General features: G+C 48.5%; 1 protein-coding gene across 1 annotated transcript in view; it reads right to left on the reverse strand.

Annotated features, from left to right (window-relative positions):
* LOC106572865 (sortilin) overlaps positions 1–25,770 on the reverse strand; it is a 123,861-nt gene extending 98,091 nt beyond the window's left edge. Inside the window, exon 1 of the mRNA XM_014147408.3 lies at positions 25,217–25,770. Within this exon, the coding sequence (XP_014002883.1) occupies positions 25,217–25,483 (267 nt within the window). The 5' untranslated portion in view covers positions 25,484–25,770. The remainder of the gene's footprint in view (positions 1–25,216) is intronic.
* Positions 25,771–26,037: the final 267 nt, after the last annotated feature.

The following is a 26,037-nucleotide window of genomic DNA, read 5'->3' on the forward strand; positions in this document are numbered from 1 at the left end:
TGCTGTACCATGCCTCTCCCAACCTAATGCTGTACCATACTTCTCCCAACCTAATGCTGTACCATACTTCTCCCAACCTAATGCTGTACCATACTTCTCCCAACCTAATGCTGTACCATACCTCTCCCAACCTAATGCTGTACCATACCTCTCCCAACCTAATGCTGTACCATACCTCTCCCAACCTAATGCTGTACCATACCTCTCCCAACCTAATGCTGTACCATACCTCTCCCAACCTAGTGCTGTACCATACCTCTCCCTCTCCCAACCTAGTTCTGTACCATACCTCTCCCTCTCCCAACCTAATGCTGTACCATACCTCTCCCAACCTAGTGCTGTACCATACCTCTCCCTCTCCCAACCTAGTGCTGTACCATACCTCTCCCTCTCCCAACCTAATGCTGTACCATACCTCTCCCAACCCAATGCTGTACCATACCTCTCCCAACCTAATCCTGCACCATACCTCTCCCTCTCCCAACCTAATGCTGCACCATACCTCTCCCTCTCCCAACCTAGTGCTGTACCATGCCTCTCCCAACCTAATGCTGTACCATACCTCTCCCAACCTAGTGCTGTACCATACCGCTCCCTCTCCCAACCTAGTGCTGTACCATACCTCTCCCTCTCCCAACCTAATGCTGTACCATACCCCTCCCTCTCCCAACCTAATGCTGTACCATACCGCTCCCAACCTAGTGCTGTACCATACCTCTCCCAACCTAGTGCTGTACCATACCTCTCCCTCTCCCAACCTAGTTCTGTACCATACCTCTCCCTCTCCCAACCTAATGCTGTACCATACCTCTCCCAACCTAGTGCTGTACCATACCTCTCCCTCTCCCAACCTAGTGCTGTACCATACCTCTCCCAACCCAATGCTGTACCATACCTCTCCCAACCTAATCCTGCACCATACCTCTCCCTCTCCCAACCTAATGCTGTACCATACCTCTCCCAACCTAGTGCTGTACCATACCGCTCCCTCTCCCAACCTAGTGCTGTACCATACCTCTCCCTCTCCCAACCTAATGCTGTACCATACCCCTCCCTCTCCCAACCTAATGCTGTACCATACCGCTCCCAACCTAGTGCTGTACCATACCGCTCCCTCTCCCAACCTAGTGCTGTACCATACCTCTCCCTCTCCCAACCTAATGCTGTACCATACCTCTCCCAACCTAGTGCTGCACCATACCTCGCCCTCTCCCAACCTAATGCTGTACCATACCTCTCCCTCTCCCAACCTAATGCTGTACCATACCTCTCCCAACCTAGTGCTGTACCATACCGCTCCCTCTCCCAACCTAGTGCTGTACCATACCTCTCCCTCTCCCAACCTAATGCTGTACCATACCCCTCCCTCTCCCAACCTAATGCTGTACCATACCGCTCCCAACCTAGTGCTGTACCATACCTCTCCCAACCTAGTGCTGTACCATACCTCTCCCTCTCCCAACCTAGTTCTGTACCATACCTCTCCCTCTCCCAACCTAATGCTGTACCATACCTCTCCCAACCTAGTGCTGTACCATACCTCTCCCTCTCCCAACCTAGTGCTGTACCATACCTCTCCCAACCCAATGCTGTACCATACCTCTCCCAACCTAATCCTGCACCATACCTCTCCCTCTCCCAACCTAATGCTGCACCATACCTCTCCCTCTCCCAACCTAGTGCTGTACCATGCCTCTCCCAACCTAATGCTGTACCATACCTCTCCCTCTCCCAACCTAATGCTGTACCATACCTCTCCCAACCTAGTGCTGTACCATACCGCTCCCTCTCCCAACCTAGTGCTGTACCATACCTCTCCCTCTCCCAACCTAATGCTGTACCATACCCCTCCCTCTCCCAACCTAATGCTGTACCATACCGCTCCCAACCTAGTGCTGTACCATACCGCTCCCTCTCCCAACCTAGTGCTGTACCATACCTCTCCCTCTCCCAACCTAATGCTGTACCATACCTCTCCCAACCTAGTGCTGCACCATACCTCGCCCTCTCCCAACCTAATGCTGTACCATACCTCTCCCTCTCCCATCCTAATTCTGTACCATACCTCTCCATCTCCCAACCTAGTGCTGTACCATACCTCTCCCAACCTAATACTGTACCATACCTCTCCCTCTCCCAACCTAGTGCTGTACCATACCTCTCCCTCTCCCAACCTAGTGCTGTACCATACCTCTCCCAACCTAGTGCTGTACCATGCCTCTCCCAACCTAATGCTGTACCATACTTCTCCCAACCTAATGCTGTACCATACTTCTCCCAACCTAATGCTGTACCATACTTCTCCCAACCTAATGCTGTACCATACCTCTCCCAACCTAGTGCTGTACCATACCTCTCCCTCTCCCAACCTAGTGCTGTACCATACCTCTCCCAACCTAGTGCTGTACCATGCCTCTCCCAACCTAGTGCTGTACCATGCCTCTCCCAACCTAATGCTGTACCATACTTCTCCCAACCTAATGCTGTACCATACTTCTCCCAACCTAATGCTGTACCATACTTCTCCCAACCTAATGCTGTACCATACCTCTCCCAACCTAATGCTGTACCATACCTCTCCCAACCTAATGCTGTACCATACCTCTCCCAACCTAGTGCTGTACCATACCTCTCCCAACCTAGTGCTGTACCATACCTCTCCCAACCTAGTGCTGTACCATACCTCTCCCTCTCCCAACCTAGTTCTGTACCATACCTCTCCCTCTCCCAACCTAATGCTGTACCATACCTCTCCCAACCTAGTGCTGTACCATACCTCTCCCTCTCCCAACCTAGTGCTGTACCATACCTCTCCCTCTCCCAACCTAATGCTGTACCATACCTCTCCCAACCCAATGCTGTACCATACCTCTCCCAACCTAATCCTGCACCATACCTCTCCCTCTCCCAACCTAATGCTGCACCATACCTCTCCCTCTCCCAACCTAGTGCTGTACCATGCCTCTCCCAACCTAATGCTGTACCATACCTCTCCCTCTCCCAACCTAATGCTGTACCATACCTCTCCCAACCTAGTGCTGTACCATACCGCTCCCTCTCCCAACCTAGTGCTGTACCATACCTCTCCCTCTCCCAACCTAATGCTGTACCATACCCCTCCCTCTCCCAACCTAATGCTGTACCATACCGCTCCCAACCTAGTGCTGTACCATACCTCTCCCAACCTAGTGCTGTACCATACCTCTCCCTCTCCCAACCTAGTTCTGTACCATACCTCTCCCTCTCCCAACCTAATGCTGTACCATACCTCTCCCAACCTAGTGCTGTACCATACCTCTCCCTCTCCCAACCTAGTGCTGTACCATACCTCTCCCAACCCAATGCTGTACCATACCTCTCCCAACCTAATCCTGCACCATACCTCTCCCTCTCCCAACCTAATGCTGCACCATACCTCTCCCTCTCCCAACCTAGTGCTGTACCATGCCTCTCCCAACCTAATGCTGTACCATACCTCTCCCAACCTAATGCTGTACCATACCTCTCCCAACCTAGTGCTGTACCATACCGCTCCCTCTTCCAACCTAGTGCTGTACCATACCTCTCCCTCTCCCAACCTAATGCTGTACCATACCCCTCCCTCTCCCAACCTAATGCTGTACCATACCGCTCCCAACCTAGTGCTGTACCATACCGCTCCCTCTCCCAACCTAGTGCTGTACCATACCTCTCCCTCTCCCAACCTAATGCTGTACCATACCTCTCCCAACCTAATGCTGTACCATACCTCTCCCTCTCCCAACCTAATGCTGTACCATACCTCTCCCAACCTAGTGCTGTACCATACCTCTCCCAACCTAGTGCTGTACCATACCTCTCCCTCTCCCAACCTAATGCTGTACCATACCTCTCCCTCTCCCAACCTAATGCTGTACCATACCTCTCCCTCTCCCAACCTAATGCTGTACCATACCTCTCCCAACCTAGTGCTGTACCATACCTCTCCCAACCTAGTGCTGTACCATACCTCTCCCTCTCCCTCTCCCAACCTAATGCTGTACCATACCTCTCCCTCTCCCAACCTAATGCTGTACCATACCTCTCCCAACCTAGTGCTGTACCATACCTCTCCCTCTCCCAACCTAGTGCTGTACCATACCTCTCCCTCTCCCAACCTAATGCTGTACCATACCTCTCCCAACCTAGTGCTGTACCATACCTCTCCCTCTCCCAACCTAGTGCTGTACCATACATCTCCCTCTCCCAACCTAATGCTGTACCATACCTCTCCCTCTCCCAACCTAATGCTGTACCATACATCTCCCTCTCCCAACCTAATGCTGTACCATACCTCTCCCAACCTAATGCTGTACCATACCTCTCCCAACCTAATGCTGTACCATACCTCTCCCAACCTAGTGCTGTACCATACCGCTCCCTCTCCCAACCTAGTGCTGTACCATACCTCTCCCAACCTAGTGCTGTACCATACCGCTCCCTCTCCCAACCTAGTGCTGTACCATACCTCTCCCTCTCCCAACCTAATGCTGTACCATACCCCTCCCTCTCCCAACCTAATGCTGTACCATACCGCTCCCAACCTAGTGCTGTACCATACCTCTCCCAACCTAGTGCTGTACCATACCTCTCCCTCTCCCAACCTAGTTCTGTACCATACCTCTCCCTCTCCCAACCTAATGCTGTACCATACCTCTCCCAACCTAGTGCTGTACCATACCTCTCCCTCTCCCAACCTAGTGCTGTACCATACCTCTCCCAACCCAATGCTGTACCATACCTCTCCCAACCTAATCCTGCACCATACCTCTCCCTCTCCCAACCTAATGCTGTACCATACCTCTCCCAACCTAGTGCTGTACCATACCGCTCCCTCTCCCAACCTAGTGCTGTACCATACCTCTCCCTCTCCCAACCTAATGCTGTACCATACCCCTCCCTCTCCCAACCTAATGCTGTACCATACCGCTCCCAACCTAGTGCTGTACCATACCGCTCCCTCTCCCAACCTAGTGCTGTACCATACCTCTCCCTCTCCCAACCTAATGCTGTACCATACCTCTCCCAACCTAGTGCTGCACCATACCTCGCCCTCTCCCAACCTAATGCTGTACCATACCTCTCCCTCTCCCAACCTAATGCTGTACCATACCTCTCCCAACCTAGTGCTGTACCATACCGCTCCCTCTCCCAACCTAGTGCTGTACCATACCTCTCCCTCTCCCAACCTAATGCTGTACCATACCCCTCCCTCTCCCAACCTAATGCTGTACCATACCGCTCCCAACCTAGTGCTGTACCATACCTCTCCCAACCTAGTGCTGTACCATACCTCTCCCTCTCCCAACCTAGTTCTGTACCATACCTCTCCCTCTCCCAACCTAATGCTGTACCATACCTCTCCCAACCTAGTGCTGTACCATACCTCTCCCTCTCCCAACCTAGTGCTGTACCATACCTCTCCCAACCCAATGCTGTACCATACCTCTCCCAACCTAATCCTGCACCATACCTCTCCCTCTCCCAACCTAATGCTGCACCATACCTCTCCCTCTCCCAACCTAGTGCTGTACCATGCCTCTCCCAACCTAATGCTGTACCATACCTCTCCCTCTCCCAACCTAATGCTGTACCATACCTCTCCCAACCTAGTGCTGTACCATACCGCTCCCTCTCCCAACCTAGTGCTGTACCATACCTCTCCCTCTCCCAACCTAATGCTGTACCATACCCCTCCCTCTCCCAACCTAATGCTGTACCATACCGCTCCCAACCTAGTGCTGTACCATACCGCTCCCTCTCCCAACCTAGTGCTGTACCATACCTCTCCCTCTCCCAACCTAATGCTGTACCATACCTCTCCCAACCTAGTGCTGCACCATACCTCGCCCTCTCCCAACCTAATGCTGTACCATACCTCTCCCTCTCCCATCCTAATTCTGTACCATACCTCTCCATCTCCCAACCTAGTGCTGTACCATACCTCTCCCAACCTAATACTGTACCATACCTCTCCCTCTCCCAACCTAGTGCTGTACCATACCTCTCCCTCTCCCAACCTAGTGCTGTACCATACCTCTCCCAACCTAGTGCTGTACCATGCCTCTCCCAACCTAATGCTGTACCATACTTCTCCCAACCTAATGCTGTACCATACTTCTCCCAACCTAATGCTGTACCATACTTCTCCCAACCTAATGCTGTACCATACCTCTCCCAACCTAGTGCTGTACCATACCTCTCCCTCTCCCAACCTAGTGCTGTACCATACCTCTCCCAACCTAGTGCTGTACCATGCCTCTCCCAACCTAGTGCTGTACCATGCCTCTCCCAACCTAATGCTGTACCATACTTCTCCCAACCTAATGCTGTACCATACTTCTCCCAACCTAATGCTGTACCATACTTCTCCCAACCTAATGCTGTACCATACCTCTCCCAACCTAATGCTGTACCATACCTCTCCCAACCTAATGCTGTACCATACCTCTCCCAACCTAGTGCTGTACCATACCTCTCCCAACCTAGTGCTGTACCATACCTCTCCCAACCTAGTGCTGTACCATACCTCTCCCTCTCCCAACCTAGTTCTGTACCATACCTCTCCCTCTCCCAACCTAATGCTGTACCATACCTCTCCCAACCTAGTGCTGTACCATACCTCTCCCTCTCCCAACCTAGTGCTGTACCATACCTCTCCCTCTCCCAACCTAATGCTGTACCATACCTCTCCCAACCCAATGCTGTACCATACCTCTCCCAACCTAATCCTGCACCATACCTCTCCCTCTCCCAACCTAATGCTGCACCATACCTCTCCCTCTCCCAACCTAGTGCTGTACCATGCCTCTCCCAACCTAATGCTGTACCATACCTCTCCCTCTCCCAACCTAATGCTGTACCATACCTCTCCCAACCTAGTGCTGTACCATACCGCTCCCTCTCCCAACCTAGTGCTGTACCATACCTCTCCCTCTCCCAACCTAATGCTGTACCATACCCCTCCCTCTCCCAACCTAATGCTGTACCATACCGCTCCCAACCTAGTGCTGTACCATACCTCTCCCAACCTAGTGCTGTACCATACCTCTCCCTCTCCCAACCTAGTTCTGTACCATACCTCTCCCTCTCCCAACCTAATGCTGTACCATACCTCTCCCAACCTAGTGCTGTACCATACCTCTCCCTCTCCCAACCTAGTGCTGTACCATACCTCTCCCAACCCAATGCTGTACCATACCTCTCCCAACCTAATCCTGCACCATACCTCTCCCTCTCCCAACCTAATGCTGCACCATACCTCTCCCTCTCCCAACCTAGTGCTGTACCATGCCTCTCCCAACCTAATGCTGTACCATACCTCTCCCAACCTAATGCTGTACCATACCTCTCCCAACCTAGTGCTGTACCATACCGCTCCCTCTTCCAACCTAGTGCTGTACCATACCTCTCCCTCTCCCAACCTAATGCTGTACCATACCCCTCCCTCTCCCAACCTAATGCTGTACCATACCGCTCCCAACCTAGTGCTGTACCATACCGCTCCCTCTCCCAACCTAGTGCTGTACCATACCTCTCCCTCTCCCAACCTAATGCTGTACCATACCTCTCCCAACCTAATGCTGTACCATACCTCTCCCTCTCCCAACCTAATGCTGTACCATACCTCTCCCAACCTAGTGCTGTACCATACCTCTCCCAACCTAGTGCTGTACCATACCTCTCCCTCTCCCAACCTAATGCTGTACCATACCTCTCCCTCTCCCAACCTAATGCTGTACCATACCTCTCCCTCTCCCAACCTAATGCTGTACCATACCTCTCCCAACCTAGTGCTGTACCATACCTCTCCCAACCTAGTGCTGTACCATACCTCTCCCTCTCCCTCTCCCAACCTAATGCTGTACCATACCTCTCCCTCTCCCAACCTAATGCTGTACCATACCTCTCCCAACCTAGTGCTGTACCATACCTCTCCCTCTCCCAACCTAGTGCTGTACCATACCTCTCCCTCTCCCAACCTAATGCTGTACCATACCTCTCCCAACCTAGTGCTGTACCATACCTCTCCCTCTCCCAACCTAGTGCTGTACCATACATCTCCCTCTCCCAACCTAATGCTGTACCATACCTCTCCCTCTCCCAACCTAATGCTGTACCATACATCTCCCTCTCCCAACCTAATGCTGTACCATACCTCTCCCAACCTAATGCTGTACCATACCTCTCCCAACCTAATGCTGTACCATACCTCTCCCAACCTAGTGCTGTACCATACCGCTCCCTCTCCCAACCTAGTGCTGTACCATACCTCTCCCTCTCCCAACCTAGTGCTGTACCATACCTCTCCCTCTCCCAACCTAATGCTGTACCATACCTCTCCCTCTCCCTCTCCCAACCTAATGCTGTACCATACCTCTCCCTCTCCCAACCTAATGCTGTACCATACCTCTCCCAACCTAGTGCTGTACCATACCTCTCCCTCTCCCAACCTAGTGCTGTACCATACCTCTCCCTCTCCCAACCTAATGCTGTACCATACCTCTCCCAACCTAGTGCTGTACCATACCTCTCCCTCTCCCAACCTAGTGCTGTACCATACATCTCCCTCTCCCAACCTAATGCTGTACCATACCTCTCCCTCTCCCAACCTAATGCTGTACCATACATCTCCCTCTCCCAACCTAATGCTGTACCATACCTCTCCCAACCTAGTGCTGTACCATACCTCTCCCTCTCCCAACCTAGTGCTGTACCATACATCTCCCTCTCCCAACCTAATGCTGTACCATACCTCTCCCTCTCCCAACCTAATGCTGTACCATACATCTCCCTCTCCCAACCTAATGCTGTACCATACCTCTCCCAACCTAATGCTGTACCATACCTCTCCCAACCTAATGCTGTACCATACCTCTCCCAACCTAGTGCTGTACCATACCGCTCCCTCTCCCAACCTAGTGCTGTACCATACCTCTCCCTCTCCCAACCTAGTGCTGTACCATACCTCTCCCTCTCCCAACCTAATGCTGTACCATACCTCTCCCTCTCCCAACCTAATGCTGTACCATACCTCCCCCTCTCCCAACCTAATGCTGTACCATACCTCTCCCACTCCCAACCTAATGCTGTACCATACCTCTCCCAACCTAGTGCTGTACCATACCTCTCCCTCTCCCAACCTAGTGCTGTACCATACCTCTCCCTCTCCCAACCTAATGCTGTACCATACATCTCCCTCTCCCAACCTAATGCTGTACCATACCCCTCCCTCTCCCAACCTAGTGCTGTACCATACCGCTCCCTCTCCCAACCTAGTGCTGTACCATACCTCTCCCTCTCCCAACCTAATGCTGTACCATACCTCTCCCTCTCCCAACCTAATGCTGTACCATACCTCTCCCAACCTAGTGCTGTACCATACCTCTCCCAACCTAGTGCTGTACCATACCTCTCCCAACCTAGTGCTGTACCATACCTCTCCCTCTCCCAACCTAATGCTGTACCATACCTCTCCCTCTCCCAACCTAATGCTGTACCATACCTCTCCCAACCTAGTGCTGTACCATACCTCTCCCAACCTAGTGCTGTACCATACCTCTCCCTCTCCCTCTCCCAACCTAATGCTGTACCATACCTCTCCCTCTCCCAACCTAATGCTGTACCATACCTCTCCCAACCTAGTGCTGTACCATACCTCTCCCTCTCCCAACCTAGTGCTGTACCATACCTCTCCCTCTCCCAACCTAATGCTGTACCATACCTCTCCCAACCTAGTGCTGTACCATACCTCTCCCTCTCCCAACCTAGTGCTGTACCATACATCTCCCTCTCCCAACCTAATGCTGTACCATACCTCTCCCTCTCCCAACCTAATGCTGTACCATACATCTCCCTCTCCCAACCTAATGCTGTACCATACATCTCCCTCTCCCAACCTAATGCTGTACCATACCTCTCCCAACCTAATGCTGTACCATACCTCTCCCAACCTAATGCTGTACCATACCTCTCCCAACCTAGTGCTGTACCATACCGCTCCCTCTCCCAACCTAGTGCTGTACCATACCTCTCCCTCTCCCAACCTAGTGCTGTACCATACCTCTCCCTCTCCCAACCTAATGCTGTACCATACCTCTCCCTCTCCCAACCTAATGCTGTACCATACCTCTCCCTCTCCCAACCTAGTGCTGTACCATACCTCTCCCACTCCCAACCTAATGCTGTACCATACCTCTCCCAACCTAGTGCTGTACCATACCTCTCCCTCTCCCAACCTAGTGCTGTACCATACCTCTCCCTCTCCCAACCTAATGCTGTACCATACCTCTCCCTCTCCCAACCTAATGCTGTACCATACATCTCCCTCTCCCAACCTAATGCTGTACCATACCTCTCCCAACCTAATGCTGTACCATACCTCTCCCTCTCCCAACCTAGTGCTGTACCATACCTCTCCCACTCCCAACCTAATGCTGTACCATACCTCTCCCACTCCCAACCTAATGCTGTACCATACCTCTCCCAACCTAGTGCTGTACCATACCTCTCCCTCTCCCAACCTAATGCTGTACCATACCTCTCCCTCTCCCAACCTAATGCTGTACCATACCTCTCCCAACCTAGTGCTGTACCATACCGCTCCCTCTCCCAACCTAGTGCTGTACCATACCTCTCCCTCTCCCAACCTAATGCTGTACCATACCCCTCCCTCTCCCAACCTAATGCTGTACCATACCGCTCCCAACCTAGTGCTGTACCATACCGCTCCCTCTCCCAACCTAGTGCTGTACCATACCTCTCCCTCTCCCAACCTAATGCTGTACCATACCTCTCCCTCTCCAACCTAATGCTGTACCATACCTCTCCCAACCTAGTGCTGTACCATACCTCTCCCAACCTAGTGCTGTACCATACCTCTCCCTCTCCCAACCTAATGCTGTACCATACCTCTCCCTCTCCCAACCTAATGCTGTACCATACCTCTCCCTCTCCCAACCTAATGCTGTACCATACCTCTCCCAACCTAGTGCTGTACCATACCTCTCCCAACCTAGTGCTGTACCATACCTCTCCCTCTCCCAACCTAATGCTGTACCATACCTCTCCCTCTCCCAACCTAATGCTGTACCATACCTCTCCCAACCTAGTGCTGTACCATACCTCTCCCTCTCCCAACCTAGTGCTGTACCATACCTCTCCCTCTCCCAACCTAATGCTGTACCATACCTCTCCCAACCTAGTGCTGTACCATACCTCTCCCTCTCCCAACCTAGTGCTGTACCATACATCTCCCTCTCCCAACCTAATGCTGTACCATACCTCTCCCTCTCCCAACCTAATGCTGTACCATACCTCTCCCAACCTAATGCTGTACCATACCTCTCCCAACCTAATGCTGTACCATACCTCTCCCAACCTAATGCTGTACCATACCTCTCCCAACCTAATGCTGTACCATACCGCTCCCTCTCCCAACCTAGTGCTGTACCATACCTCTCCCTCTCCCAACCTAGTGCTGTACCATACCTCTCCCTCTCCCAACCTAATGCTGTACCATACCTCTCCCTCTCCCAACCTAATGCTGTACCATACCTCTCCCTCTCCCAACCTAGTGCTGTACCATACCTCTCCCTCTCCCAACCTAGTGCTGTACCATACCTCTCCCACTCCCAACCTAATGCTGTACCATACCTCTCCCACTCCCAACCTAATGCTGTACCATACCTCTCCCAACCTAGTGCTGTACCATACCTCTCCCTCTCCCAACCTAGTGCTGTACCATACCTCTCCCAACCTAATGCTGTACCATACATCTCCCTCAGCCCAACCTAATGCTGTACCATACCTCTCCCAACCTAATGCTGTACCATACCTCTCCCTCTCCCAACCTAATGCTGTACCATACCTCTCCCAACCTAATGCTGTACCATACCTCTCCCTCTCCCAACCTAGTGCTGTACCATACCTCTCCCACTCCCAACCTAATGCTGTACCATACCTCTCCCAACCTAATGCTGTACCATACCTCTCCCAACCTAGTGCTGTACCATACCTCTCCCTCTCCCAACCTAGTGCTGTACCATACCTCTCCCTCTCCCAACCTAATGCTGTACCATACCTCTCCCTCTCCCAACCTAATGCTGTACCATACCTCTCCCTCTCCCAACCTAATGCTGTACCATACATCTCCCTCTCCCAACCTAATGCTGTACCATACCTCTCCCAACCTAATGCTGTACCATACCGCTCCCTCTCCCAACCTAGTGCTGTACCATACCTCTCCCTCTCCCAACCTAGTGCTGTACCATACCTCTCCCTCTCCCAACCTAATGCTGTACCATACCTCTCCCTCTCCCAACCTAATGCTGTACCATACCTCTCCCTCTCCCAACCTAGTGCTGTACCATACCTCTCCCACTCCCAACCTAATGCTGTACCATACCGCTCCCTCTCCCAACCTAGTGCTGTACCATACCTCTCCCTCTCCCAACCTAGTGCTGTACCATACATCTCCCTCTCCCAACCTAATGCTGTACCATACCTCTCCCTCTCCCAACCTAATGCTGTACCATACCTCTCCCAACCTAATGCTGTACCATACCTCTCCCAACCTAATGCTGTACCATACCTCTCCCAACCTAATGCTGTACCATACCTCTCCCAACCTAATGCTGTACCATACCTCTCCCAACCTAGTGCTGTACCATACCGCTCCCTCTCCCAACCTAGTGCTGTACCATACCTCTCCCAACCTAGTGCTGTACCATACCTCTCCCTCTCCCAACCTAATGCTGTACCATACCTCTCCCTCTCCCAACCTAATGCTGTACCATACCTCTCCCTCTCCCAACCTAATGCTGTACCATACCTCTCCCTCTCCCAACCTAGTGCTGTACCATACCTCTCCCAACCTAATGCTGTACCATACCTCTCCCAACCTAATGCTGTACCATACCTCTCCCAACCTAATGCTGTACCATACCTCTCCCAACCTAGTGCTGTACCATACCGCTCCCTCTCCCAACCTAGTGCTGTACCATACCTCTCCCTCTCCCAACCTAGTGCTGTACCATACCTCTCCCACTCCCAACCTAATGCTGTACCATACCTCTCCCAACCTAGTGCTGTACCATACCTCTCCCTCTCCCAACCTAGTGCTGTACCATACCTCTCCCTCTCCCAACCTAATGCTGTACCATACCTCTCCCTCTCCCAACCTAATGCTGTACCATACCTCTCCCAACCTAATGCTGTACCATACCTCTCCCAACCTAATGCTGTACCATACCTCTCCCACTCCCAACCTAATGCTGTACCATACCTCTCCCAACCTAGTGCTGTACCATACCTCTCCCTCTCCCAACCTAGTGCTGTACCATACCTCTCCCTCTCCCAACCTAATGCTGTACCATACCTCTCCCTCTCCCAACCTAATGCTGTACCATACATCTCCCTCTCCCAACCTAATGCTGTACCATACCTCTCCCAACCTAATGCTGTACCATACCGCTCCCTCTCCCAACCTAGTGCTGTACCATACCTCTCCCTCTCCCAACCTAGTGCTGTACCATACCTCTCCCTCTCCCAACCTAATGCTGTACCATACCTCTCCCTCTCCCAACCTAATGCTGTACCATACCTCTCCCTCTCCCAACCTAGTGCTGTACCATACCTCTCCCTCTCCCAACCTAGTGCTGTACCATACCTCTCCCTCTCCCAACCTAGTGCTGTACCATACCTCTCCCACTCCCAACCTAATGCTGTACCATACCTCTCCCTCTCCCAACCTAATGCTGTACCATACCTCTCCCAACCTAGTGCTGTACCATACCTCTCCCAACCTAGTGCTGTACCATACCTCTCCCTCTCCCTCTCCCAACCTAATGCTGTACCATACCTCTCCATCTCCCAACCTAATGCTGTACCATACCTCTCCCAACCTAATGCTGTACCATACCTCTCCCTCTCCCAACCTAGTGCTGTACCATACCTCTCCCTCTCCCAACCTAATGCTGTACCATACCTCTCCCAACCCAATGCTGTACCATACCTCTCCCAACCCAATGCTGTACCATACCTCTCCCTCTCCCAACCTAATGCTGCACCATACCTCTCCCAACCTAGTGCTGTACCATGCCTCTCCCAACCTAATGCTGTACCATACCTCTCCCAACCTAATGCTGTACCATACCTCTCCCTACCTAATGCTGTACCATACCTCTCCCAACCTAGTGCTGTACCATACCGCTCCCTCTCCCAACCTAGTGCTGTACCATACCTCTCCCTCTCCCAACCTAGTGCTGTACCATACCTCTCCCTCTCCCAACCTAATGCTGTACCATACCTCTCCCACTCCCAACCTAATGCTTTACCATACCTCTCCCAACCTAGTGCTGTACCAGACCTCTCCCAACCTAGTGCTGTACCATACCTCTCCCTCTCCCTCTCCCAACCTAATGCTGTACCATACCTCTCCCTCTCCCAACCTAATGCTGTACCATACCTCTCCCAACCTAGTGCTGTACCATGCCTCTCCCAACCTAATGCTGTACCATACCTCTCCCAACCTAATGCTGTACCATACCTCTCCCAACCTAGTGCTGTACCATACCGCTCCCTCTCCCAACCTAGTGCTGTACCATACCTCTCCCTCTCCCAACCTAATGCTGTACCATACCTCTCCCTCTCCCAACCTAGTGCTGTACCATACCGCTCCCTCTCCCAACCTAGTGCTGTACCATACCTCTCCCTCTCCCAACCTAGTGCTGTACCATACCTCTCCCTCTCCCAACCTAGTGCTGTACCATACCTCTCCCTCTCCCAACCTAATGCTTTACCATACCTCTCCCAACCTAGTTCTGTACCATACCTCTCCCAACCTAGTGCTGTACCATACCTCTCCCTCTCCCTCTCCCAACCTAATGCTGTACCATACCTCTCCCAACCTAATGCTTTACCATACCTCTCCCAACCTAGTTCTGTACCATACCTCTCCCAACCTAGTGCTGTACCATGCCTCTCCCAACCTAATTCTGTACCATACCTCTCCCAACCTAATGCTGTACCATACCTCTCCCAACCTAGTGCTGTACCATACCTCTCCCTCTCCCAACCTAATGCTGTACCATACCTCTCCCAACCCAATGCTGTACCATACCTCTCCCTCTCCCTCTCCCAACCTAATGCTGTACCATACCTCTCCCAACCTAATGCTGTACCATACCTCTCCCAACCTAGTGCTGTACCATACCTCTCCCAACCTAGTGCTGTACCATACCTCTCCCAACCTAGTGCTGTACCATACCTCTCCCTCTCCCAACCTAATTCTGTACCATACCTCTCCCAACCTAATGCTGTACCATACCTCTCCCAACCTAGTGCTGTACCATAACTCTCCCAACCTAGTGCTGTACCATACCTCTCCCTCTCCCAACCTAGTGCTGTACCATACCTCTCCCAACCTAGTGCTGTACCATACCTCTCCCTCTCCCAACCTAATGCTGTACCATACCTCTCCCAACCCAATGCTGTACCATACCTCTCCCTCTCCCATCCTAATTCTGTACCATACCTCTCCCTCTCCCATCCTAATTCTGTACCATACCTCTCCCTCTCCCAACCTAGTGCTGTACCATACCTCTCCCAACCTAATGCTGTACCATACCTCTCCCTCTCCCAACCTAATGCTGTACCATACCTCTCCCAACCTAATGCTGTACCATACCTCTCCCACTCCCAACCTAATGCTGTACCATACCTCTCCCAACCTAGTGCTGTACCATACCTCTCCCAACCTAGTGCTGTACCATACCTCTCCCTCTCCCTCTCCCAACCTAATGCTGTACCATACCTCTCCCAACCTAGTGCTGTACCATACCTCTCCCTCTCCCAACCTAGTGCTGTACCATACCTCTCCCTCTCCCAACCTAGTGCTGTACCATACCTCTCCCAACCTAGTGCTGTACCATACATCTCCCTCTCCTAACCTAATTCTGTACCATGCCTCTCCCTCTCCCAACCTAGTGCTGTACCATACCTCTCCCAACCTAATACTGTACCATACCTCTCCCTCTCCCAACCTAGTGCTGTACCATACCTCTCCCTCTCCCAACCTAGTGCTGTACCATACCTCTCCCTCTCCCAACCTAGTGCTGTACCATACATCTCCCTCTCCCAACCTAATTCTGTACCATGACTCTCCCTCTCCCAACCTAGTGCTGTACCATACCTCTCCCTCTCCCAACCTAGTGCTGTACCATGCCTCTCCCAACCTAGTGCTGTACCATACCGCTCCCTCTCCCAACCTAGTGCTGTACCATACCTCTCCCACTCCCAACCTAATGCTGTACCATACCTCTCCCTCTCCCAACCTAGTGCTGTACCATACCTCTCCCTCTCCCAACCTAGTGCTGTACCATACCTCTCCCACTCCCAACCTAATGCTGTACCATACCTCTCCCTCTCCCAACCTAATGCTGTACCATACCTCTCCCTCTCCCAACCTAGTGCTGTACCATACCTCTCCCACTCCCAACCTAATGCTGTACCATACCTCTCCCACTCCCAACCTAATGCTGTACCATACCTCTCCCAACCTAGTGCTGTACCATACCCCTCCCAACCTAGTGCTGTACCATACCCCTCCCAACCTAGTGCTGTACCATACCTCTCCCAACCTAGTGCTGTACCATACCTCTCCCAACCTAATGCTGTACCATACCTCTCCCTCTCCCAACCTAGTGCTGTACCATACCTCTCCCTCTCCCAACCTAGTGCTGTACCATACCTCTCCCAACCTAGTGCTGTACCATACCTCTCCCAACCTAGTGCTGTACCATACATCTCCCTCTCCCAACCTAATTCTGTACCATGACTCTCCCTCTCCCAACCTAGTGCTGTACCATACCTCTCCCTCTCCCAACCTAGTGCTGTACCATGCCTCTCCCAACCTAGTGCTGTACCATACCGCTCCCTCTCCCAACCTAGTGCTGTACCATACCTCTCCCTCTCCCAACCTAATGCTGTACCATACCTCTCCCTCTCCCAACCTAATGCTGTACCATACCTCTCCCACTCCCAACCTAATGCTGTACCATACCTCTCCCAACCTAGTGCTGTACCATACCCCTCCCAACCTAGTGCTGTACCATACCTCTCCCAACCTAGTGCTGTACCATACCTCTCCCAACCTAGTGCTGTACCATACCTCTCCCAACCTAGTGCTGTACCATACCTCTCCCAACCTAATGCTGTACCATACCTCTCCCTCTCCCAACCTAATGCTGTACCATACCTCTCCCTCTCCCAACCTAATCCTGTACCATACCTCTCCCAACCTAATGCTGTACCATACCTCTCCCTCTCCCAACCTAATGCTTCACCATACCTCTCCCTCTCCCAACCTAACGCTGTACCATGCCTCTCCCAACCTAGTGCTGTACCATACCTCTCCCAACCTAACACTGTACCATACCTCTCCCAACCTAGTGCTGTACCATACCTCTCCCAACCTAGTGCTGCACCATACCTCGCCCTCTCCCAACCTAGTGCTGTACCATACATCTCCCTCTCCCAACCTAATTCTGTACCATGCCTCTCCCTCTAAGTATTACAAAACATCTCATGTTGACAGTGAAGTGTTAAAGTGTACACAATCAAGTACCCTTAATCCTTAGCGTGCCGACCAGTGGCATAGGCTTCAGACCCTTAATGTTCTCACAGGCTGAGGCTGGACTAGCACAACCAGTCCCAAACTGTCAATCAACTGTCAAACCTTCTGGAAAAAGAAGGGACAAACCTGGATATCATTAGGTCCATGTCATTATGCCTGCATAAAGAGTTCATTAAGACAGTGTCCTCACTGGCAGAAGCTGCACCAACATACCTTTCCCAACCCCACTTTAAATAGAGTCAAACTCCATGTCATGAAGTCTTCAATAACAGTTCATGGGTGGGACGATGTCATACAACGTTTAAAACTAAGTGACATAAATGACATTGATTGAAATAATTTTCCATTTTTGCCCTGTACCCACGAGCTTGTTGGTCCTGCTGGCCTGAATAACCCACTTAAAATAAACTCTCAATCTCATCGAGGTCCTGTGTGGCTCAGTTGGTAGAACATGTAACGCCAGGGTTGTGGGTTCGATTCCCACGAGGGACCAGTATAAACATGCATTTTATTTAAACCTTTCTTTAACTAGGCAAGTCAGTTAAGAAGAAATTCTTATTTACAATGACGGCCTACCAAAAAGGCAAAAGTCCTCCTGCGGAGACGGGGGCTGGGATAAAAAAATAAATAATACAATATAAATAAATATAGGACAAAAACACACATCACAACAAGAGAGACACAACACTACATAAAGAGAGACCTAAGACGACAACATAACAAGGCAGCAAAACATGCCAACACAGCATGGTAGCAAGACATGTATGCACTCTCTGAATAAGAATGTCTGTTAAATTTGTGTAAATTTGTGTACTCATCCATAGATTAGGCCCAGGCTGCAGTCAGTAGTCCTGTAATGCTCTGGAACAGAACTGTACCTAAAACAGTCCTACAGCTGGGTCTAGAAACCAGACCTGGGTTCAAATACATCTGTGCTTTATTGAGATTGCCTGTTGCAATAGAAACATCCAACCCACTTGGACACTTCAGGCAAACTCTCAAAAGTATTGAATACATTTGAAAGATTTCAAATAGTATTTAAACCCAGGTCTGCTATAAACTGCTCTGGAACTATGCTGTATGGTAGAGTCCTGTACAGGCATGAATCTGAAGCCTTACCCATGCCTGTGAATGTTCAGGCCCTACCCTATCCAGGCCTGATTGCTTCTGCCAAATTTAAAAGGGCCAGCCCGAAACCCCAAAATCACTTATTCTGTTAGTAAATCCATTAGCTGCTCCTCTCTGTCAGTCACTCGCTCCCTGCGCGCAGCTTGCTCTGCATGCAGTCTTCTCATGGCTCTCTGAGTCTGAGTATCCATAGCAACGGCTCCACTTGGGCTGATCTGATCAGGCCTCATGCTCCCCTATCTGAGATATCTACTGCAGCCCTCATCCTCCACATACAACACCGGTTCTGCCAGTCACATTCTGTTAAAAGATCCCCAAAGCACACATCTCTGGGTCTCTCCTCTTTTCAGTTCGCTGCAGCTAGCGACTGGAACGGGCTGCAACAAACACTCAAACTGGACAGTTTTATCTCTTCATTCAAAGACTCAATCATGGACACTCTTACTGACAGTTGGTTGCTTCGTGTGATGTATTGTTGTCTCTACCTTCTTGCCCTTTGTGCTGTTGTCTGTGCCCAATAATGTTTCTTTCATGTTTTGTGCTGCTACCATGTTGTGCTGCTACCATGTTGTTGTCATGTTGTGTTCGCTACCATGTTGTGCTGCTACTATGCTGTGTTTTCATGTGTTGCTGCCATGCTGTTGTCTTACTGTAGGTCTCTATGTTGTGTTGTCTCTCTTGTAGTGATGTGTGTTTCGTCCTACATTTTGAATCCCAGTCCCCGTCCACGCAGGAGGCCTTTTACCTTCTGGTAGGCCGTCATTGTAAAATAACAATTTGTTCTTAAATTGACTTGCCTAGTTACTACTGCTCTGGATAAGAGCATCTGCTAAATGATCTTAGTCAGACATGACTGAGCATGTGCAAAATGGCTCAACTTTAAAAAATGTTGTGATCAATTTTGTGATGATCTACCCGTACCCTAGGTATTGATGAGAAAATAACAAAAACAGGACCTACCCGGCCATAACCCAATGTATAATGTCGGGTAGCAGAGCTCTACTGTACGGTACCCAAACAGCAGTATATTGGACCCAGGGGAGAACAACTACCCCTCTCATTGAAGCTATGAAGATCCAGAAAGCAGGAACACCATTATAATGAATCGGTAATTGACAATATTTGTATAAATACATTTTTTTCTAAGACAATAAATCATGGAACGAATACTTGCTTCTATTATAAAAAACAAAATAAAAAAAGATTTTTTTACAAATCAGGACATCTTGTGTAAACACAGAAGAAGTTAAGGATCATTTAGTTGCTACCAACAGCCTGCAGTACCCAGGTTGGCCTTCATCTTGAGATCCTCAATGAGAGGGGGCAACTCTTTGACCTATTTCATTTTCGAAGTCTTCACTATTATTCTACAAAATATAGAAAATAGGGGAAAAAATTAAATAGGTCAAAGAGGCAAAATATTTTAATTCAACCACAGGAGCCACAGAGGATCATTCGTTATACATTTACATTTTTTCCCCCATTTTCTATATTTTGTAGAATAATAGTGAAGACTTCAAAAATGAAATAACACATGGACTCATGTAGTAACCCAAAAAGTGTTAAACAAATCAAAATATATTTTAGATTTGAGATTCTTCAGTAGCCACCCTTTGCCTTGATGACAGCTTTGCAATGACAAAACTGCACATTATAGTGGCCTTTTATTGTCTGCAGCACAAGGTGTACATTTGAGAAGGATAAGCTCGTTCAGCTCATGAAACATGGGACCAACACTTTACATATTGCGTTTTATATTTTTGTTCAGTGTATAAATGGATAAATCCATTGACGCCACACCATTCATTCCTATGTGAAGACTCCATGGCGCGTTTGAAATCAAGGAAGTAGATTTTTACCAACAAAGATGGCATGTCTTGGAAACCTGTATGTGCTTCTGAACTTAATCCACAGTAATTAATTTTTTTTTTTTATATATATATCATTACTGTGGATTAAGTTATCAGAAGCACATACAGGTTTCTGCCAAAACTAAGGAAACACCACAATAAGGGTCTTAAATGGATGTTGTGATACCACAAGCTGCCAGAACAGCATCAATGCACCTTGGCATAGATTTTATAAGTGGACCTAAATCATACCAGGAAAATGCAGGTAAGAATTCAGACCCCTTCACTTTTTACATTACAGCCATATTCTAAAATCGATGAAATTGTTTCCCCCCCCCCCCACATCAACCTACACTCAATATCCCATAATGACAAAGCAAAAACAAGTTTTGAAATTTTTGCAAATGTACTACCTGTATTTAACCAGGTAGGCCAGTTGAGAACAAGTTCTCATTTGCAACTGCGACCTGGCCAAGATAAAGCAAAGCAGTTCGACACATACAACACACATGGAATAAACAAACATACAGTCAATAACACAGTAGATAAAGTCTATATACAGTGTGTGCAAATGAGGTAAGGGAGGTATGGCAATAAATAGGCCATGGTGGCGAAGTAATTACAATCTAGCAATTAAACACTGGAGTAATAGATGTGCAGAAGATTAATGTGCAAGTAGAGATACTGGGGTGCAAAGAAGCAAGATAAATAAATACAGTATGGGGATGAGGTAGTTGGACGGGGTATTTACAGATGGGCTATGTACAGGTGCAGTGATCTGTGAGCTGCTCTGACAGCTGGTGCTTAAAGTTAGTGAGGGAGACATGAGTCTCCAGCTTCAGTGATTTTTGCAGTTCATTCCAGTCATTGGCAGCAGAGAACTGGAAGGTACTTCGTATTTTGTTGAAGCACCTTTGGCAGCGATTACAGCCTTGAGTCTTCTTGGGTGTGGCGCTTCAAGCTTGGCACACCTGTATTTTGGGAGTTTCTCCCATTAATCTCTGCAGATCCTCTCAAGCTCTGACAGTTTTGATGGTGACCTTTGCTGCACGCTATTTTCAGGTCTCTCCAGACATGTTAGATCGGGTTCAAGTCCGGGCCATTCAAGGACATACAGAGACTTGCCCCGAAGCCACCCCTGCATTGTCTTGGCTGAGTGCTTAGGGTCATTGTCCTGTTGGAAGGTGAACCGTCGCCCCAGTCTGAGGTCCTGAAAGCTCTGGAGCAGGTTTTCATCAAGGATCTCTCTGTACTTTGCTCCGTTCATCTTTCCCTCGATCCTGACTAGTTTCCCAGTCCCTGCCGCTGAAAAACAACCAATCAACCAAACAATGAATCTTGTTTCTCATGGTCTGAGAGTCTTTAGGTGCCTTTTAGAAACTCCATGTGCTTTTTACTGTGGAGTTGCTTCCGTCTGGCCACTCTACCATAAAGGCCTGACTGGTGGAGTGCTGCAGAGATGGTTGTCCTTCTGGAAGGTTCTCCCATCTCCACAGAGGAACCCTGGAGCTCTGTCAAAGTGACCATCTGGTTCTTGGTCACCTCCCTGATCAAGGCCCTTCTCCCCTGATTGCTCAGTTTGGCCGGGCGGCCGGCTCTAGGAAGTGTCTTTGTGGTTCCAAACTTCTTCCATTTAAGAATGATGGAGGCCACTGTGTTCTTGGGGACCTTCTATGCTGCAGAAATGTTTTGGTACCCTTCCCCAGATCTGTGCTTCGACACAATCCTGTCTCAGAGCTCTACAGACAATTCCTTTGACCTCATGGCTTGGTTTTTGCCTTTCCAAATCATGTACAATCAATTGAACTTACCACAAGTGGACCCTGCTAAAGGAAAATCCCCATGTGGAAGTCCTAAAAACACCTCTGCTGAACTGTAGTCTAGTCCACATGGCAACAGTTAATATGGTTATATTATAAAAAGGGGCTTTTTCTCCAACAGTAAATTTGCATCTTGGTGCACAGAAAATAATGGTGTGCTGGGAAGGTGGGGGGGGGTAACCGGTGTCAGAGGTGGTGTCCCTGCTCTTTTCCCTCAGGTCCTGGCGTTCCATGCCTGGCGTTCCATCTGATGCATCAACTATAGGCCGTGGCTGCAGATGCATCAGACTTTTTCGGGATCTTTAGTCCTCCTCCTCTGATGCATGTCGAGCTGGCTGATGTAATTATCATAACATCATACACAGTCAGACATAGGAGGAACCTATTATTTAGAAGGACATATTATTTTTTTTTTAAAAGGTACCAATTCCAACTAAAAGTTTATACTAAATGCAATTTGTTGCTACTTGTTACAGGAAATGAAGGACAGTTGTGTGGGGGGGGGGGGGGGGAAATCAAGAACTGGTCATACACAAATTCTTAGCAGGAACTACAAACTAACTCAACGAGTTGTCTGTGGGTATGCTGTATGTTAGCGGAGTAGAATGCGGATGCATTGGGTAAGACGTTGTTAAGCTGGTCTATCTGTCCAATGTTGACACAGCCAGATAGTAAGATAGCCCTGCCTCCAAAAGACATCTGGTGATCCTAAATTACACTACGTCCTTAGTTAGAGCTAGCTACACAGTGGTTGAGGACAACATCATTAAGAAAAGACAGTCAGTCAAATGTATTTATAAAGTCCTTCTTACATCAGCTGATGTCACAAAGTGCTGTACAGAAACCCAGCCTAAAACCCCAAACAGCAAGCAGTGCAGGTGTAGAAGCACGGTGGCTAGGAAAAACTCCCTAGAAAGACCAGAACCTAGGAAGAAACCTAGAGAGGAACCAGGCTATGAGGGGTGGCCAGTCAGTGGCAAGAACTTCATAATATACTCCCAATTTTAAATCACTTCTGCCTAGTCTAAATGTTAAGAATGTATAGTCAAAAGCATAGGAATATGGGTCTAGCCCCAATGCATCTGTTCTACTGTATAGTCTAAATGTTAAGAATGTGCTTTCAAATGCAGAAACACTTTGCATTTGTGTATCTTGTAACCTAATTGCCTAACAACCAAACGCACACCCACTTCCTCTATACGCACAGGCAATAGAAATTCACACGGAGGAAGATCATGAAAACTAAGAAGTCATGCCAGGTCTAGTCAGAACTATAGGTAGCAGAATTCTATGAGTCACCTAAATTGCCAAACAAACACTAGGTTTCACCTGTTCTCTTATTGAAAAATAATAATGCTAATTTCCCCTCTGTACACACTGAAGCAGAAAATGAAAAGACGGCAGTTAGGCCAGGCCTAGTATGAAGTACAGCAGCATCATTCCTCGGAGGAAATATAGGTCAGATTCCTAACTATTAGAGAAGAGGTGAGAGACACATACAACAGGGTCTGATATTACTGACAACCTTGATAAAGATGAGCAATAATGACTGTATAAAATAAACTATTAAAAACGCTGAACTATTGTATGCTCAAATCAATGTGGAAATTATAGTATTTTATACTAATACAATTCCTCAGCGAAATATATTTTGTTTAACAAGTAAATCATTTATTTTCTCAAAAAAAAAGGTAGGGGTCAAAAATGATTGACACCCCTAAAGATTCTTATAAATAAAGTAGTCAAAAGTTTAGTATTTGGTCCCATATTCCTAGCACGCAATGACTACATCAAGTTTGTGACTCTACAAACTCCTCTAAACACTTTTACATGAATGTGGATGCTACCATGATTAGGGAAAGAGTGACTCCAAAAATGACAATACATTATTACCATTCATCGATATTGTGCTCAAATGTATCTGAAACACAACCAAAACAAACTGCAAATGCATCCAACACGTTTGTAGATTCACAAGCTTTATCTAGTCATTGAGTGCTAGAGATATGGGACCAAATACTACACTTTGGACTACTTTATTTTACAAGAAAAAATTTGACTTGTTAAACAATACCTCTTTCTCTGAGCAATTGTACCAGTATAAAATAACAATTTCCCCCAAAGATGAGCATACAATAGCTCAGTATTTTAATTATTAATTTCACACATTATTGTTCATCTTCATCAAGGGTGTCAATAATTTCGGGACCCCACTGTAAGTATGTGTGTACATACACTAGACTGACTAGATACTGGCCTCAATGCAGTTAGGCCCTGGGCAAGATACACCAGTAGAATTGATCATTGTATACCTATGCTGTATTACAACTGTATTACAGACCAACTGGATGCGAAACTCACTAAAGATTAAACTTGATAGATTATTTACAGGTACCCTTAAACAATTAGCTACAGAGATGCTAAACTAAATATTAACCCATAATCCTGCTCTGTATTTGGGTTGAAGTCATCTTTAAATACAGTAGCCTACTTGTGTCAGTATCAACTGGCTTGACTAAAATTGAGTGAGCTGTGAAACATGACAGATTGATCTCATGCAAGAAGCTGGCGAATAGATCATGTGTGGTTAGTTGCATGTTAACGGTAAAAAAAATGAAATAAAAAAAAAAATCAGTTGTACTGTTAAAACCCAAGTCATTTTCTTATTGTTATGATAATTATCCAGGTAACGTGTCACCTGCAGAACATTAGCCTATTATACCGGTGAGAAGAGAAGTCAAACCGGACCTGCAGGGTTAACTTACGGTGTGGGTGTTGTTAGTCAACTTGGTGTCGAATCCCTGGAGACTTTTACAGTCCCCTTGATCAGCGCTTCTCCTGCTCCGAATGTGGTCGGGTGATTCAGAGTCAAACTGGTCTAATTCTACATAAGCAGATCTCTTTTCGATATTCAAACTAGGATCTTTCACAAATTCATACCGTCCGTTGTTATCTAGTCCTTCTTTAAAATCATAAGCTGACGTCAAATGCTGGAATATAAAAAGTAAAACACAGTGCGTTAGAATTCCCATACTCACTGTGCGCCCCCCCCAAAAAACCTAGCTACTTTTATTGTAGGCTTTATTTTGTTATTCTAGTAATCCTGACTATAAATTGACGGTCGCTCCGGTTCGAACACGACAACCGATGACATCAACAACAACCAGTATCCCTGACAGCGAGTGGTAGCCTACTGCGGCTTTGTACGCTCTCCACCGGTCATAAACTCCGTTTCTAAAAACAAATCAGGCGCATTAATTTGCCGAGATGCATTACGTCCAATTGTCCACCGTGCAACTGCTTGGCCAGAAATTGTGTCAATGGCATTGATATTGGATAGCCCTTTGCAGACAGCCCACTGTGATTGGCTTTTACTGTGTTTGACACGAGAAATTTGTCTTCTGATTGGTTAAGACCTCAATAGCACATCCCTCCTCACAAATAGCTTTGCCAGCTTGGTTGAGGGCACGACAGCTATTATATTATGGAATGATTTGTCCCTTCAGTGAGCTTGATCAATATTTGTTAATATGTATGATTCCAAATATGTACAATTATCAAATTAAATATACATGAACAGGAATAC

The sequence above is a fragment of the Salmo salar genome, chromosome 15, assembly GCF_965601325.2.
Source record: "Salmo salar chromosome 15, fSalSal1, whole genome shotgun sequence".
NCBI lineage: Eukaryota > Metazoa > Chordata > Actinopteri > Salmoniformes > Salmonidae > Salmo > Salmo salar.